The 18,705-nt window shown below is 45.8% G+C and overlaps 1 protein-coding gene across 1 annotated transcript in view; it reads right to left on the minus strand.

Moving 5' to 3' along the window:
• Positions 1-11,256: 11,256 nt before the first annotated feature.
• Positions 11,257-18,705, minus strand: part of SPOCK2 (SPARC (osteonectin), cwcv and kazal like domains proteoglycan 2) — a 54,479-nt gene continuing 47,030 nt past the window's right edge. The window contains exons 8-10 of the mRNA XM_059729918.1: positions 17,859-17,921; positions 17,195-17,332; positions 11,257-16,360 (exon numbers count right to left, since the gene is read on the minus strand). Coding sequence (XP_059585901.1) covers positions 16,215-16,360; positions 17,195-17,332; positions 17,859-17,921 — 347 coding nt within the window. The 3' untranslated portion in view covers positions 11,257-16,214. The remainder of the gene's footprint in view (positions 16,361-17,194; positions 17,333-17,858; positions 17,922-18,705) is intronic.

Here is an 18,705-nt window from a genome sequence, read left to right on the forward strand (position 1 = left end):
GATCTAGCCCAACGCCCTGCCCACTGTCACTGTATTACAAATAGGTCTGGCTCAGACAGGTGTGGTATCAAGCACTGCTGAGGAAGATATGAGAGACCCCACAATGGGCAGATATAAAAGGATCTGCCCATTGTGAAGTTCTCAGCATTACACCTAATAGCGATTGTCTTAAGAACCAACTATTTCTTCCTCTTTATCAGTATTTTTGTAATTCTGGGTATTCTGAGTTCATCTAAACACCCAATCCCTCTTTGAATTTTCCTGTTTTTAGGGTATAGTAACATAAACTAGACATTATGAAGTAAATTGGAGGGAGGATTTACAGTGTTAGCTACTGCAGGTAAATGCCTGTATGCACACACTTACCCTGTGCTACATGTAAGGAAACTGGTCCCACTAGTACTAAGGGGCAAGCTACCTCACATTTATCCCAGGTAAGAGAGATCATAGGATAGTTACTGTGGAGTAGCTGACAATTAGCTTACCTCTCCATGTCATAGTATCATAGTAGCTAGGGTCGAAAGGGACCTAAACAGGTCATCAAGTCTGACCCCCTGCCCTGGTCAGGAATGGATGCTGGGGTCATATGACCCCAGTCAGGTGTCTGTCCAGCCTCTTAAAGACCCCCAAGGTAGGAGCGAGCACCACTTCCCTTGGAAGTTGGTTCCAAGTCCTAGCCGCCCTAATCATAAAGTAATGCATCCTGATGTCTGGCCTGAACCTGCTCTCTATCAACTTGTGGCCATTATTCCTAGTTACCCCGTGTGGTGCCCAGGGGAACAGGGCATCTCCTATCCCCCCCGGTGAATTTATAGATGGCCACCAAATCCCCTCTCAGCCTTCTCTTGCGGAGGCTGAATAGGTTCAGGCCCTCTAGTCTCTCCCCGTATGGCCTGCCCTGCTGCCCCCTGATCATATGAGTGGCCCTCCTCTGGACCCTCTCAATGATAGCCACATCCCTCTTGAAGCGCAGCCCCCAAAACTGGATGCAGTACTCCCAACTGTGGCCTGACCAATGCTGCATAGAGGGGGAGGATCACCTCCCTGGACCTGCTTGTGATGCATCTGTGGATGCACAAGGTGCAGTTAGCCTTACTGACTGCTTCCTCGCATTGGCGGCTCATGTTCAACCTGGAGTCAACAATGACTCCAAGATCCCTTTCCGCCTCTGTGCTGACAAGAAGGGAGTTCCCCAGCCTATAGGTGTGCTGCTGGCTCCTTATCCCTAGATGCGGCACCCTGCACTTGTCTGTGTTGAACTCCATCCTATTCTCATCCGCCCACCCCTGTAACCTGTCTAGATCTAGTTGGATTCTGTCCCTCCCCTCCAGCGTGTCCACCTCGCCCCACAACTTGGTGTCATCAGTGAACTTGAACAACGTGCTTTGCATCCCCTTGTCCAAGTCATTGATAAAGATGTTGAATAGTGCGGGCCTGAGGACCGAGCCCTGGTGAACCCCACGGCCCACATCCCTCCAGGTCGAAAACGACTCGTCCACCACCACTGTCTGTGTGCGACCATCCAGCCAATTAGCCACCCATCTGACTGTGAAGGCATCAATGCTGCAGTCACATATTTTTTTTATGAGAATGGGGTGAGAGACAGTGTCAAAGGCCTGGGAGACAATATCCACCCCCACGCCTTCGTCCAAGGACTTTGTGACCTGATCGTAAAAGGAAATAAGGTTAGTGTGACAGGATCTTCCCTTAATGAACCCATGTTGGTTCCCCCCGAGCATGATCTCCCCTGCTGGTCCCTCACTGATGTGTTCCTTGATAATTTTCTCAAAGATCTTCCCCAGGACCGAGGTAAGACTGACGGGCCTGTAGTTACCTGGGTCCTCCTTTCTCCCTTTCTTGTTTGTGTAACTGTAACCCTTGGCCTCCATGACTTTCTGTGGCCATGAATAGGCTAAAAACTTCCCCTTTTATCACCTGAGTTTCCAGGGCTGAACAGCCAATTCACTAAGTGCTTCATCCTCCATCATACCAAATGGGAGCTTTGCCACTGGTCTACTTGGGATCAGGTTCAGGCTCTCTGTTAGTGCATTTTACTGCCCACTGTCAAGAGCTGTGATGGAAAATGTATTAGCCTGATCCCAAATCCCCATCCATCTGCTCCTGACAACCTTGGTGCCAGGGATGTCTGGTCCAGATGATAATATCAGCTATTTCCTGTTGTATCTTCAGTATCCAAAGGAATCCACCTGGAAGGGGTCCTGCTGCTCAGCTAGTAACAGGGAAGTGGGAGACAGGTCCTGAGATTCAGTTGCAACTGAGAAGCTCTATTTGTGGCTTTCCTGGCTTTCTCCTTGCTGGTCTGGTACTAGGCTGTCTAGCAGTGCTGGAGGGGTTGGGCTCATATCAGCTGAATGGAAACTTCACAGTGACAGCCTGTCATTGCTCCAGGGACACAGAAGCTGTTACTAGCTGCCTTCCTTCTCTCCCTGCTGGTTTTCCATTTTCTGGTGAGCATATTGACTAGTCTGCATGCAGTGGGAAGCTGGTAGGACATGGCTGCATGCTCACAAACAGACCAAATGCACAAATTACCACAAGCCTTTTCTGATTAGTCTCATGTGGCCTCCTATAGTGCTGCCAGTACAACACCAAGCGAGGCTGCTTTGGCTAATTACACAGTGATTTTTTTTTTCAGCAACATTCTCCCAAGGGTTGCAGAACCACAGTATATTTTTGTTTCTGAATATTGTGTTTTCATTGGCATAAGATGGGAGGGCAGGACTCTTCCTTCCTGACTTCACAATGCTTTTGGGGGCGTGAGATTTTTTGTAAGAAAGGAAGTAGAGAGAGATGTAATTTGCAGTCATTGTTTCAAGCTGACTAGTGGGCACTGCTCCATTTAGTGCTGTACCTCACTGTCCTGTTAACCCAGGTGCATTTGTTCACATGCACTCGAAAGAAACTTCAATACATAAGATTTGATGCGAGTCAGTGTCAAAACTAGTCTACAGACAATCCTTGTTTACCAGGAGCAAGGCTGAGATGAAAACAAACTCCTTGAAAACTCTGAGTTCTTGAAGAAGAGTTTATTAGTTTGCTAAAAAGTAATGTTAAAAGCATATATGAAAGGCTAAAATTTAGACTACAAACCTACCATTTCAGTGACAATGTCTGATGGTGACAGTTTATATAGTAGGCCTGTGCGAAGTAACTAGTATTTGCTTTGGATTCAGGGGACAGTGATTCGATTTGGTGATTCAAATCACTGTCCCAAATCAATTCAGCTGAATCTCTGAATCAGCCAGGCCCATCCCCTCAACCTGGCAATGGCTGTCCTGCCCAGCCCCAGCTCCCGGCACTTGTTGAAAAAAATAAAGCCTCAACTCAGCGGGTGCTGCTGGGTGGGAGGGCAATCCCCAGTGCCCCACGCTGCGTGGGGGGCTCTGCATAAACCCCCCACCCCTCCCACTGCCCCAGCCCAGGGCTGCCTTGGCCACCGCAGCTCCAGCTCTTTGGAATCAAAAAATGAAAACCCCCTGGACTCACCATCCCTGCCAATGGGGCTGATCCCCGCTGCCCTCCACTGCCCCACACCATGTGGGGGGCTCTGCATGAGCCCCCCGAAGCCCCGAGGCCGCTGCAGGAGTGATGAGTCCTGGGGCTTTTCTCCGGTTGTTTTTTGTTCTTAAAGGGCTGGAGCCATGGCAGGAGGGGCACCCATAGTGGGGCTGGGGGATTGGGGAGGTTTGGGGGGGCTCATGCACAGCCCCCTCATGCAGTGGGGGGCAGCAGGGATCGCCCCCCCTGACCGGCAGCACCCAGTGAGCACCGAGGTTTTTCTTTAAAGGGCTGGGAGCTGGGGCAGGCGGGGCAACAGTGGGGGAGCGGGGGGGCAGGGGGGCTGGTTGAGCAGGCAGGGGATGGGGGCTGGCAGGGGTCTCCCCATGGTCCCCTCCCCCACCCCTAGTACTTATCAGTTCAGAGTTGGCTGCAGCTCCCTGCTACAGCCACTGGGGACTGCCCGATTTGGACCTTTTAATTGATCCCCTGATTCGATTTGGATTCAGAGATTCGGGCATTGAATCGGACCAAATCTCCTCCGAATTGAATCACCACCCAAAGCTTCACACAGCTCTATTATATAGTATAAAAATGATATACATGAGAATTACACTATAAATGATATGTGTATGTGTGTGTATTGTTCTTTTCCCATCTATATATTGGAAAAGGACAATAAACATCAATCCCTCTAAATTAGAAGTTTATGAAATATGTAACCTTGATAAGGGAAGCTAAAGATATTGAGAGGGGGAATCCCTGTTTGTTGTGGCCAAAGACAATAAGAAATATTTTGAATGTTTAAAGAATAAAAGAAATCTTAGGTCCATTTCTAAAATGATGATAGTAACATTTTTAGTAAGATGAAGAAAAGACAAAAGTGTTTTGAAATATTTTCTATAGTTTGAAGTAGGATGATGTGTTGGAATTACATGAGGATGGTAAGCAGGGATTTTCCTGCTCCTAAGTAGATGTTAGACAACATCTAGTTGTGCTAGTCATTTTTATACCAATAAGCCTGAGTACCTTGTATCCCAAAATCTAAAAAGAGCTGACTGAGGAGGCTTCTGGTCCACTAATGCTCATTTTAAATAAAACTTGGAATATGGGACAAGTTACAGGAGACTGATGTGCAAATATTGCCCAGTATTCAAAACAACAGTGTGATGGCCTGAGTAATTCTACTTGCCCATCAATCCTGGGCAAAACAATAGAAACCCTGAGACAGGATTTAGTTAGGAAGGAATTAAAGCACTTGAAAAAGATTAATACTCATCAGCATTGTTTTTTTATGGGAAATAGATAGCCAAACAAGCCTGATTTCTCTCTGAAGGGAGCAAAAATTTGGCTAATAAAGGAATTTAATGTCCATAGACTTTTGTGAAACATTTGTACCACATGACATGGTGAGTGAAAAAACACAGCAATATCCCCTTTCAGTGGATGGATTAAGAGCTGGCTAGCTGCCCAATGTCAGAAAGGAACAGTCATGGGGGACTCATTATCACTGAACTGGGATGTTCCCAGTGGTCTTCCAAAGGGCTGTGTAGCTGGCCCCAGTTACCCAATGTTTTAAGCAATGATGCAAAAATAAGATCACCGGTTGGTAACATTTGTAGACTCCACAAAGACTATCAGGATGGTAACATTATAATAGGCACAGGGGAGCCCAGGCACACGCAGCAAACCAGAGAGCTTGGTAGAACCCACCATTTTAGAAATCTTTTTCATATTGGAAAATGCTGTGCTCATTCCTATGATATCTGACTGCCTTCCAGTAATGCATTAAGTGATATGACTGCCATCTCTCTTATGGTTTGTTCTCTCACCCTTTTCCCAAAGAGGGAATTATGGGTATAGTGGGTTTTGAGTTAGATATGTGATTTTGGGGGAGTCTGATTAGATGCGTGCTTAGGTTAGAACAAGCAGGCAAGTGTGTCTGATATGAAAGAGGAGCAGGTAAGCTTGGTGTGATGGCTCTTAGTTCTTTTGGGGGTTCATTCTGTAGTCTTGGCTCAGCCCCTGAGAGAGCTTTCTTGAACAAACAAGAGTCATCCTTGTTGTAGAAAGCTCCATTGAGGAGCAGACCCTGGTCTTCATGATGATCTTTCAGCCACACTAGGCTCTGACTACTGAGTGTTTTGAAGATAAGGACCAAAACCTTGAGCGTGACTCAATATTCTAGGGAAGCTGGAAAAGAGGGAGAGGTGTGATGTGTTTTCAGGAGCCTGTGTTGCTGTAGAGGTGTTCTGCAGCTTCATATACTAGCTGGTGTTTCTTAAGGGCTAAAGATTTTGTGTCTGGCTATATTACATAACTGTAGTCCACAGAAAAAGTGACAAAGGTATGAATAACATTTGTTCAGGTCACCATCCACTAGGATGGGATGGAGTTTCCTGGCCAGCCCATACAAAGGAAGGTATTACTTGCAGAAACTGCAGTATGAGAGCTCAACACCAGTACTCCTGAGCTGTGTGCATCCAGCTGACTAACCACGGGTCTGAACCTGCAAAATGCTTTCCTCTGCCCACCAGCACAACCTGTTCCTGGCCCAGAATTAGCTGCAAGCAATTGTTCTTCAACCATGAGCCAAACACTGATCCATCAGGTGGTGGTGGCTGGTCTTGCAAGAATAAGCAGAACTGCTCGTCACCTGTGATGTGCGAGTCCACAGCTCTTAAAACTGAAAAGGAGGGCTCATGTCATATGAATCAGTAGCATTGTAGTGCACAGGCCTCATTCTCTCTGGCCTCCTGAAAGGCAACCTGCATAGAACCTAGTGCATCTATCTTGGCAAGATGCAAGCTGAGGACACAAGAGATGGTCATGCTTGGAAAGCAGCATCTGGTGGGAAGTTACTCCAGTGCAGTGTATTACTGTTGTGACATGCAGGGAGAGATGTGTTAGAAGCCTAAAGTCATTTCCACTGGGCTGGGGTTTTCAGAATCTGAAAATATTTCCAGCCCCTGGAGCTCAGCTTGAGATTCTGCCTGGGGCTGTCAACCACAGCTGCCTATCGGTGCTCTTGGTTTGCCAATGTCAGGATATCTGAGACTAGCTGGGCTTTCTGGTGTACACTAATGCTTGCCCTGGCTGCCCCCTGCCACCTCAGTCCCTACTTTACTCTTTGTCAGGGCCTGTTCGTGCAGCAAAGCCCACCTCCCATTTCTCTTAAGTGTCTTGGGCTAAGTTCTGCTCTCATGTAGAGCAAGAGTTCTGGGTGACAGGGGTTTACCTGTGTGAAGCATTTGACCCACTGAGTCCATGTGATACCTGAACTCCTTACTCTGTTTTGCTTGGTCTTGCCCAGAGCCTTTGGGGCATGTCATGACCAGGCAAAAAAATTAGCCCAGTGGCTAATCAGCCCAGTGGAGAATCAGAGCTGGTCTGCTTTGTAACAGAAGCCTTTGAGCTATGAACTGAACAGGACAGCAGCCCCAGCATGCCAAAGCAAGTGCCTGGTCAGCAATTCCCATCCACTGTGCTTGTTTGCTGTTAAGCTCTTTATGTTTAGTGCTGCCCCATTGGAAAGAATTGTTAAGAGACATGAGACAACAAACTCAGCTGGGGTCTGTGGCTACCTTGCACATCTGCCAACAGTGCAGAGCTCACAGAGAGGAAAGGGGCTCTGGGGAGGTCTTTTAGATTCACTAACACAACTTCAACAAAAAAGGGAATCCAAAGAGTGGGTGTGGGCTTTGGATAATTAACATAGGGCATGAAACTGGCTGAAGCACCCAGAATGGGAGGATGGTCTGTCCACCGCCCAGTCCACATGGCTTGAGGGCACTGTGTGTTCCTGTACACAAGTGCAGAGCCTGCTCCAATGTGTTGTAATTGAGTAACTGATTAATCAAGTCAGTTGGTAATTACCGCACTCCAGTAGCCTCCCGTGTCATGTGTATCAGCATCCCCGCACTTCAAAATGGTGGTGGGAGCACTTGAACCAGCTCTAGGTAAAGCAACCCAACCTCCATTTTGAAGCACGGGGATGCTGATACACAAGACACTGCAGCGCTTTAATTAAAGCAGTTCTCAGAGATGCTCTGATCAAAGTGCCGTGCCCCCTGGAGCATGTGTAAACGTGCCCTGTGCTTGCAGAGGAGTGGGCAAGTGAGTAAAGAATAGACTGAACAGCCAAGAGATCTGATTTGCATCCTGGCCCCACCACTGTTAAACTTCTGTGACCTTGACTGAGTCACTGAACTTTGTTGTACTGCCTCCACCCCCCCCACCCCACAAAATAGCACCATGAAACTGAACTCATTTTCTACAGCATCTCTTCTGTTCTCTGTGTCCTGAAGCATCAGACTGACCAATGAGATAATGGCTATAGTTAAGCAGGGCAGTCAGCTAAAGGTCACACACAGCAGTATGTGGGTAGAGAATGGCCACAACTATTAATTGCACAAGTGAGTGGTATTTTGGGGAGTGCAGGGGGTGCTGCCAGCCTTGGCCATTTTCAAGGGGCCTAGGCCAAGCTTCAGAAGCAGCTAAGCAGAAGGCTTCAAAGCCTGCTTCTGCGTGACCATAGCGTGAACCTCTGCAGATGTGACAACTAGCTTGGTCAGTGAAGTAAAGGAAGCCATCCACATGTCTAACTAAACCAGTAATGAGATTCCATTAAACAATGCACAAGGCCTGAAAGGAGTATTGTAAGGGAAGGCCATGCAGTGTTTTTGGATTATTTACTGTATCATAACTATCTTAAAATATTTGTAATAGTCATTGATGTAACCAAATGTATAATGTTATTCACATGAATATATTTTTGTTGTTTAGATATTTTGTAAAACAAAACAGCCTTGCCAAAGAAGACCATAAACTAAGGTAAAGAAGAAACAGGCCAGTGCTAAACAGCATTCCATAATGGGGCAGGAAAGGAGATCAGAAACCTTCCCTTCTACTTTCCTAATAGTAGTTCCAACTAATTGATGCCTTCTAAGTTCACAAGAGATCTGGTTGAGTCTAGTTCCAGAAGTTTCAGTGGAAAAAAAAAAAATTAAATAAAACCAATCAGAGGTAATTTAATTAGACTATTAGAATCAGCCTTCTATAAATACTGGACATAGGCTGGAGGGAAATTTGGAAAACTCGGCAAATTCAAGACAACCTACTGCCAATCTATGCACCAGCCTGCTCCTACCTCCAGTCTCCCCAGCCAGTATAGGTGATAATCTGTGTTGTGCTGTCATGGACAGCCAGCTAGATTTTGGGATAAATGTTTGTTTTTGTTTTAAAGTTCAAGCAAAGCAAATAAAAGGTTGGGCTGTAGACCTGTTTTCTGCCACTTTTATCAGTAGCCTGTCCACAAGGTTACCTGTAATCTGGGGGACAAAGAAACGATACCAACTAGACCAGTAGCCACAAGGGACTGCAGCTTAAAAGTAAAGCTCAGAGGATGCATCTACACATGCACTTTAATGTGCATTAGCTTATTTTAATGTGCATAAAAGTGTCACTAAAAAACTGGGCTATTTAGTTAATATGCATTAAAATAGGCTAATACGCGTTAAGCATCACTTAAAAAAAACATGCTCTTTAGTTAATGCGCATTAGGACAGGCTATTAGTACCTCACAATAGAGGATGCCTATACACATGCTAAGAGGCTGCTCCGATGTGTTATTACAGCGAGTTGAAGTAGACTTGATTGAGTCTGCCAGTTGGCCTGCTCCAGCCAGTCTCTATATCTTGTGTATTAGTGTCCCCATGCTTCAAAATGGAGGGGGGGGGGGAAAATGATGGATGGGGGACGACACTTTAACTAAAGTCCATTTGACAAGCTTTAAAGTGCCCCACCACCATTTTGAAGCACGGGACGCTGATACACAAGATGCTGTAGGTGCTTTAATTAGAGTGGCTCTTGGAGCCACTCTAAAGTGTTCCCACCACCCCCAGAGCACATGTAAAAATGCCTGGAAGTACTAGAGTTAATGTGCATTAACTAAAGTGTGTTAATGCATGTGTAGACGTGCCCAGAGAGTAGCAACACTTGTGCCAGCACTGAGTAAGCACTGGAGCAGTATATGAATGCCCTTAGACATAGATTCCCTAAATTCCCTGCACTGGGTACCTGGTGGGAGGTGGGAGGAAGAATGTGTGTTACGTAGCACAGCTACTTCAATTTACACTTTATTACTTCACATTCTGCCATTAGTTGTGTTTTTGGTTAGCTTGTTTCCCTGTTCTCCACGTCCTGTAAGTTAAACCAACTTGCATAACATCAGACTACAGTTCAGAGGCTATATGTAGCAAGAGCCTGAGTTACAGGTCAGTAAACAAGGGGACTTCTCATTAGCAAAATGTGAAGGAACAATTGACATGCATTAGACTGCCCTTTGGTTTGCATTTGCTTCTTAAGCTGCAGCCAGGAAAACAGGAACATTCACCCCCCAGCCAGGCAGACAGCACTCAGCTGAATATACCTCATGCTACCAGACAAAATGAGAACGTGCCTTCCTGCACCAGAGCTGCTGCTATTGTTGGCATAGTGGCATAGCTCCATTAGCTTCATGAAAACTGATTTCTGTAGCGCTTTACAGTGATGCTATTTATGGCATCTTCACTGACCAGTTCTGGGTAGTCATTAACACGTAATGCTAACTGTGGACATGGACACATGTGGCATGTTAACACCACATTGATACATGCTGGTTTTAGCCCTGGTATTCCCAGGCTAACTCCACACTAGACTCCAGTAAGTTAGACCATTATAAAAGCTGGACCTGAAGTATCCTAGTTACACCAGTGTAAATGCATTGTGTCCAGTCCTTATTTTTTGCAATTCTGTTGGCTATTATGAGTTGTAATTTAAAGATACTCCCCAAGGAGACTGAAGAGGCTGGTAGTTGGGAGATGTTCTCTTACAAGTAGCTAGTTAGTTAGTGAGAGAGACCAAGAGCCTACAGAAGTTGCCTACTGCTCCACAATATAACACTTTAGTTTCTCTTATTCATGGACTTGGGGGGACTGCATGAAGTCAAATTGCTACTTATGCTTTTTCTGAGACTTGTCACCTACAAAAGCTTATGCCTTTCTGAATCAGTTTATCACCAAGGTGCCACCAGGCCCTGCCTTCTGCCTGTCCTTTACCTGTCACACATAGCAAGATAGTCAAACTATAGAGCTAGGGCCGAAGCCTTAAATTAATGGCAATTGAGTTAAGAGCCTAAGTACCTTTGAAGAGGTAGGCCCAGCTTTCATTGGCACTTTTTTAGTCTTTCACAGGAGACAGGCCTGGTGAAAGGGCCCTGTGGTAGTCAGGGTCAGATGCTGACAAGGAACAGTCCACCTGCAACTATTTTTTAGCCTAAAGGCTCCTCCCTCGCTTTGTTGTAGCCTTGAAGATGATTTCCCCTTCTTCCTCTTTGTAGTTTCTGCTTTCAAGCCCTTTCCCAGTGGCCAAAACCTTCCTGGCCAAGGGAATGTCAGCACAGCAAAGGGAGGGTGTGATTGCATCACACTCACACACACACGCACACACCCCTCTCACCATCTTCTGTTGCTGTGCAGACGTACCCTGAGAAACACCATTGAAGCACTGGCAAGAATGGCCTCTGCCAAGTGGCTGGAGCAGGGGGAACATAAGACACTCCCTCCCTTCTATTCCCCAGGAGCTCAGCATGTTGCCTTTCCAGCAGATGTCTCCCCTGCAGGGCTTCTGCCACCACTCTGAAGCCATGCTCCAGCCCCAGTCTTGAAGCAGAGACACACATCAACATCCCAGCAAAGATGAGTGTTTATAAATTTTTATTTCTTTTTTTTAAAAATAACGTATTTAATTTCCTGGTGTGTGTGTACTTGTTTCCTTAGGTTAAGTATTAGGCAGAGACAGACAATGTGAAACAGCTTTCCCAGGGGGCCTCAATGAAGCAGGATGGGAGTGTAACAACTGGGAGAGGGGACCCTATGACTGAAACACTTGGCGCTCTAGTGCCCGTCAAATGCACACGCACATTCTAACACTTGTTTTTGATTAACATCTAAAATTACTGAGAGCGATACAGTTTCAGCACTTAAATATATTAACTGAAATCCAAGCACTTGAACACGATTCTTAACTCTAAGTCCAAAGTTATTGCACATAAGACATTTTAATATGTTTCAGGCTAAGCAGTTTGTTCCTCTCAATCTTGTTGTTAGTTTTCTTTCAGTAAGGATATCATTTTCAAAATAAAAAACAGAACAAAACCAAAAACATGTTTTCAACACCTTCAAAATATTTATCTATTAGTGTTTTTAATATACATAGTCTCCATCAACACTGAGCTGAGATCCAGTTTGGAGGAGGAGAGAAAGGGATTAGTAAACGGTTTAATACATGGAGCTACATTTTGTATACACAGGGCAGTCCATACTAGAGAGAGAAGTGTATGGGAAAGATCCACATGAGGCTGGAATGCAAAAATAGACAGGGAGAAAGAGAATGATCAGCCACTGCTTAAAGCCAACCAACCAGCTGAACCAACTGGCTGTTTTCCTTTACAATCTGTAGGACTCTGCTTGCCTACCCACATCCTTCCAGATCCCATCTCTCAGCCTCATGGTCAAAGTGAACAAGACAAGACTATCTATCAAATCCATGTACATTATTTGAGAGGGGACACTGATGTACAGTTCAAGATACTTCCTCCTTTCTTGGAGTCTGCACATATTGCCTCCATGGCCCACCCAGGTCCTGCCATTTTAGGGGGTAAGAATCCAGGATAGGGAATGGAAAGCAGGTCTTCCACACTGCAGTAAAGAGCATGCCACACAAGATCAGTGGACCAGTCACAGATACTGCAATAAATTAGATCACTGTGAACAACCCCCCCACAAAACAAACAAAAAACAAAGCAAAACACATTCTTTGTCAAGACATTGCTTTTCCTTCTTCATCACTTCTCTACCAATGCAGAGACACCATGACATGGTGTCACAGCTGCTGGAAGATATGTGGGCAGTACTGATGGAAGAGCTGCTTGATATGGAGATTGCACCATGGGAGGTTGCTCTGGGAACTGTTGTGTTTTCAAGTCAGCACACACATTCAAACACGCAAAATTGATCCATTTGCCAACAGGAAAAGTTATGCTAAGGAAGGAGTTCCTGTTGGTAAAATATCTTAACACTGAAAAGCATGGCAGGGGCACAGGCAAGCTGGAGAGCAAGGGGCTTCAAGTGACTCCAGTGTTCATTCCCCTGTTTACATTTTGGATTCTCTCTATATGTAATGGAGAAGCTGAACTCTTAAGCCACAGGGCCTTGTTCACAGGGTCTAACACATCCAGTGGATCATTCAACTGCTAAACTGAATCCTAGACCAACCACTGCCACATGAGAAGTGGTCAAGACAGAAGAAATTCTATGCCTTAGTAACTAATCCAGAACTCAAAGACAGTCTTTTTTCTCTCCAAAGAAGGAAGGCTCTACACAGCTAAAGCCCTACTGGGTTAGAAAAATCACTTTGTTGATTGATTGAAAAACATATTTACAGGCTATTAAACATGCACGACCAGAAACAAATCCAGAACCAGACATAGGCAGGCATGAAGCAAACAAAATGAGAGAAAAGTCCCAAAAGGCAATGACAAATTAGGATTCAGTGTGGGGGGAATACAACAATGAGTTTTTTTAGGAATGAAATTTCAAGTATGTCATGGTCTGTGAGGTGACTGGTAGGGAAGAAATAACCCAATACAAAAAGCAAGCCCCAAGAAAAAACAGAGCAGTTCAAGTAGCACATTGACTAAGAAGGTCAGCCCCTTCGGGAGCGGCACATTCCAGTACAGTGTCCTCAGTCATAGCTAAGTACTCTTTCCTCAGAAGATCAGGAGAAATAGCTGAATCAAGGGGGCTACACAATCTACATGTATATATAATAGAGAAAAAGAGAGCAGGAAACTGGAAGGAAAGGAATGTAGAAGGTTCAACACAGCAAGGCGCATCACATCTGGCTACAGAATATTGTTCTCTAATATGGCATAATTGCAAGCATGTTACTGGGGTTTACTGGGACTTTAGCTTTTTTATTTAATTTTTTTAAAGAATATGCAGTAGCACACTAAGCCTAAAAGGCTCTACCGGAAGCTCAATTTTGCATAAGCTCTGGAATGCTCAGTATAAGCCAAGCTGGCTACTTCTGTGGCACACACACACACACACACACACACACTCTCTCTCTCTCCTAGGATATATCCATTTACACAGCACATGTACGCGTATACCACTTTTCAATGCATTCATCCACATGCCCATAAGGACACACAAATATTATTAGCATTTGATGGCTGGGACTATTCTAGGAAACTGAAATGTACATACACTTTGGGCCCAGTCCAGCCTTGAGTTAAGTTACTGGTGAACCTTACAGAATTAATAGGATCAGAACTGAGCTACTTATCTGTATATGAGCACATTGCATTTTCCCATTAAAAATAAAACTAAACCAACCAACCAATTACATCCTTTGAAGCCAATAACAGATTCCAAGTTTGGGATCAGAGGGGCTGACATGAAGATGGACAGAGGACAGGAAAGAGAGGACACAGATACCTTCTCTTTCATTGCAGAAATGTCATTTTCAGGCATCTCCCCACACCTTTTAGTGACTGCTTTCTACACCCCACACTGCTCCTTCCTTAAAGTGTTTGTGACCAGGCTGTTTTGGTTTCTTAAAGCCTAAAGTATTTGGCTTTTCATCAGAGCTGCTCAATCCTCCAGTGACCAACCCAATATTCAGAAGTGACCAAACGTCTTCCAATCCTAAGACTAGGTGGCACAAGGACCAAACAAGACAGCATAGGTGTGTTCCAGAGGGAGAAAGGAGCAGATAGAGTGGGAAAACAGCACTCTGCTTACCTCTGTGTCCCATACTCAGCCAGTGGGGGCTTGTCTGCTGAAGAGGAAAGGAAAATGGCTTGTATCTCACAAAGCCCCTGAGCTTTCAGACTTTGCTTTCCCTTCTCCTGCAGGATTGGGGGGGGGGGGGGGGGGGGCGGGAGAGGAAAGGAGGAAGGATGCTCCCAGGAAAAGGGGAAGTAGAAAACTGAAGTCTATCACTAGTCCCTCATCTTTTCTTCCTTTCCATTATCTGTCCCACAAAGCTTCCAGGTAAGGTAGGGCTGGAATTATATACCGGATTCACAAAACACAATGGGCAGCTATATGGCGATTTCTACTGACCTGAGCAGTTGCCAATTTTTGCAAAGAGTGAAAAAAAAAAATCACAAGAAGTTCAAGTCTGAAAAGCCCTAGGAGGTCATCAAGGCTATCACTCCAGCTTGCCGAGGGATATACTGAAGCCCACCACATATCTTTAGCTTACACAAAAGCACCCTGAGACAAACTAGTCTTCAGCCAATACTTTATGAAGACAAAATCACATTGTGTGTCATGATGTCCTTGTCACTGAAATGCTTCTCTTCCTTCCCTCATCAAACAAACATGCAGGAGCCACTTGCACATTTCTAACATAGTGACAAATTCTGAGTGCTACCAGTCTGAGTTGGCTTCCAGCCAAGTTTTCATAGAATAGGATGAGATCAGAGCTGTTTCTCACTGATGCCACTGGTTCAAGCTTGTCCTATCCAGGACAGGTGTGGAGTATTCTTTCACCTGAAGAAATCCTGGTTTTTATTACATTTTGAGACATGATCTGGCTGTTGGCGAGCTGATCGCAGGGAACAATCCTGCACTGCTGCCAGAAAGGACATGGTGATAGAACAGCTCTCCGTGGGTTCTCCTTGCTAGGAGGCTGTTCATGCTTTGTTTTTTTTAATCATCCCCAGGCCATTATTATTTTAAAAGTCCTTGATCAAAACTCCCCTCCCATGAGTAAAATGCCTGACAAACTGAAGAGCATGCCCAGTTCCTCTCAGTTGTGCCATCAGCAGGCAGGGGATGAATCCATAGGCAATCTGTTTAGCAAAGGATTCTCCCTTTCATGCTAAGGGGAGTTGAGCAAGCCACAGAAGCTATTCACCTGTTATAAGACCACTGTTTTCAAGGTGCAGAATACAAGCCTATCTAGGCTGCAGCCCCAGAAGCAGCAAGACTCTCAGACAGAAATAAATGCCAGTTTCATCTCACCTCTCTACCACACTAGGTAAAGCCCTGCAATTGGACCTTGCTGATGCCACCCTCCATCTAAGCCATGGACAAGCACAGTGCTTGCTAACTCCTGCTTGTCATTCCAACCATAGTAAAGCAGACTAGGGAACATGCCCGTGACATGGCTACATATCTGCCAGGGGAAACATTTCAGCAGCTGGATTTATCTAACAGGGTATTAATTCAGTATTAACATGGCTGCAATTGTGCAAGTGGGTATGTGTAAGCCTGTGCATATTACTGCATGCATGTGTTTGTGTCCATGGGCTGACTCAAGACAGACCTAAAAATGTGACAAAAATCCCCAGCGAAGCCAGCACTGCAGACATCCTGTATTCTTTTGCTTTGCTACAATGGTAGGTTCTGCCATACTGGGCATCCTTGCGGCACTGAAAACAGCATTCACAACACCCACACACACAGGCTCTCTCACACACACACACACACATGCATGCGCACACACTTTTTCTACCATAGTAAGTTACATTCAACTGTGTTTCCTGATCATCTCATTAAGCTGCTCCTCTCCTTTGAACTTGACTGCTGCCTCCCAGCCTTGCTGCTAGCATCCTGACCAAACTGTGCTCTTCTCTGCTTCTACCAGATGTAGCCTCCATCATCTGCCTCGCCAGCTTCTCCCTCCTCTTCTTCAGCCTCCTCTCCAGCTTCCTCAGTCTCTTTCTCTTCTTCATCCTCCCATCCAACGCCGCTCCCAAAATCCCCCGAGAACCCGACTATGTCATCTACAATAAGAAGGGAGTGAGTTAGGGAAATGCCTGTGTACACCCCAATATTCTGCCCAGGACTTAACCAGTGGAGCAAACAGTGTGAAGTAGGACCAGGCCTGCTTAGACATCTCTTGTACACATTTCACCCTCCAGTAACAGCACTACCCATTCTCTCCCCACCCCCTCTGGTTCCCACAGTGAAACAGCCTGCTTTTATCTACAGCTCTCATAATACTGACCAGAACCACGCATGGCACCACTGAGTAAGGGCCAACTCAGCCCTGCCCCATGCTAGCAATGCACCTCACTTTCCTCAGGCTCCCTTCCTTCCCTTCTAGCTCTCAGCCTTGTCAGTCCTGCCAACATAGACCCATCTTCACCTGCAATGTCCCTGCTCCCCCAGATGGAGTACAGCCCTCTAACTGGGGCAAATTGTGCCTAATAGGGCAGTATTTTTCTGGTAATTGACTACCCAGAAGAGACTAAAAGGAGGTCCATGTTTATTCAGTAACTTCTTATCTGCTAGGTCTGATGCACAAACTGCTGGGTGAAATGCTGTGGCCAGTGTTAGGCAGGATGTCAGACTAGATGATCATAAGGCCTTTCTGTCCTTAAATAACCTATTAATCTGAAGCCCAGTCTTCTGAATTCTGAGCCTACAAACCTGGAGTTTGCTGAACACCTAGGCCCAGACTCTTGTTGCAGCTTGCTCCTTGTTTTTCCTGTCACATTCACTTGCCTTTTCCTGAAGCAGTGGTGCAGTGAAACCTTATCCTTTGTGAAGCAAGGCTTACTCATTACCACGTGAGAATCATGAATCCTTTCTTCCCTTCCCTCTGGTTTCCTTACCGCAGTCGGGGTTTCCATGTATCCGTGTCCCTGTTAGCTCCATGCCAAGCTGGTCGACACACCAGCACTCCCCACTGCTTTGGTCACACTGCATTTTCCGATAGTATCCATCCTCATCACAGCTAGGGATGAAAACACCTAAAAAACCAGCAATAGGTTCCTGAGACTCGGGGCCAGTGCAAGGGCAGGATACATACAGTTCAACTGCCACTGTCTCATTTGATACAAGGAGAGGGGGACTTGGCCACTCCAAGAAGAGTTACTGAGCAACTGTCTCAGAAATCCAGCATCTTGCAGCTGGACCTGCCTCTCAGGAGGCTGTGACAGTCGTGGGTCATGATCAGGGGAAGATGTCATGAAGCAGGAGCATCACAGCTTCAAATGCATGGTGATAAAGTATCAGACAAGGCTCCTACTAACTCAGGAGTAGCCCCGTCTACATCACAGAGTCACACATGGCTGTCATGAGGTGTGTCATGTCTTGACTTCAGGGAAGGAAAAGGGCATGTACACATTCAACTCTGCTTCACAAGGGATGCAAAGGGTGAGAGGGCTTCCCAACCAGAATTAACCCCAAGCTGTTAGTGATGCCAAGCCCTGCTGCCCCAAGTTGTACGAGTAACCAGCACCTGACATCTCAGCTGTCACACAGTTTCTGACTCACCAGGTTTCTTTTTTGCTGCTTCCTGGATCTGAATCCTCTCCAGCTCAGTGAGACAGGGGGGTTCTGTAATATCCAAAACAAACCCTCTTAGAAATAAGTGCTTTTCAGGCTGCCTGGACCACTTCAGCTTTCTGATGACTTCTTCAGAGGTTGCCAGCGAATGATATTGGAGATGAAGACTGCACTAAATTACTCAGAGGGCCAAGGTCTGCCTAACCATTTTTCCCCTCCAAACCTGATCATCTCAGATTCCAGTGTGTATGAAGCTCCCCATCCGCCCAAAAATCTAGAGCCCTGGACAATCAGACTCTTTGCTAACTTCCCCTTAGCCCCTCTCCCCTGCTGCAGGGATGGTCCAAAAGACAGCTTCTCTTCTTTCCTGGCCTTCCCACCACCTCACCCACTTCACTGTATGACAGAACTGCCCTCACATTAGACTTCAATAGAAGTGTTACCTGCAGGTGTATCCTCTTGCCTACACTCAGCTCTCTGCTGCTCACTCTATTTATTTATAGCAGTTTGTATGCGACTGCACACCTTTGCCACAGCATCTGGCTGCCTCACAGCATTTTAAAATGTAACCTACACAGGGTAGTCAAATGACAACTGTTCTTAAGGAAACTGCTACTATTGCTGCCTGGTAATTGCTCTATGCTGTCATCCCACAACTCCATTAACAGCCTGCCTGAACATGCATTGTTTTACACTGTATCCTCAAGATCACCAATCCTGGCTCAGGTGAGAGAGAGAGTAAGGAATACAGCAGGAGTGGTGAGAAGCCTTTACTGACAATGCCTTAGATATTTCTAACCCACGACTGTGCTGCAGAGATGAGCCCTAGATAGCC

This window comes from Alligator mississippiensis, chromosome 6, assembly GCF_030867095.1.
Source record: "Alligator mississippiensis isolate rAllMis1 chromosome 6, rAllMis1, whole genome shotgun sequence".
Classification (NCBI taxonomy): domain Eukaryota; kingdom Metazoa; phylum Chordata; order Crocodylia; family Alligatoridae; genus Alligator; species Alligator mississippiensis.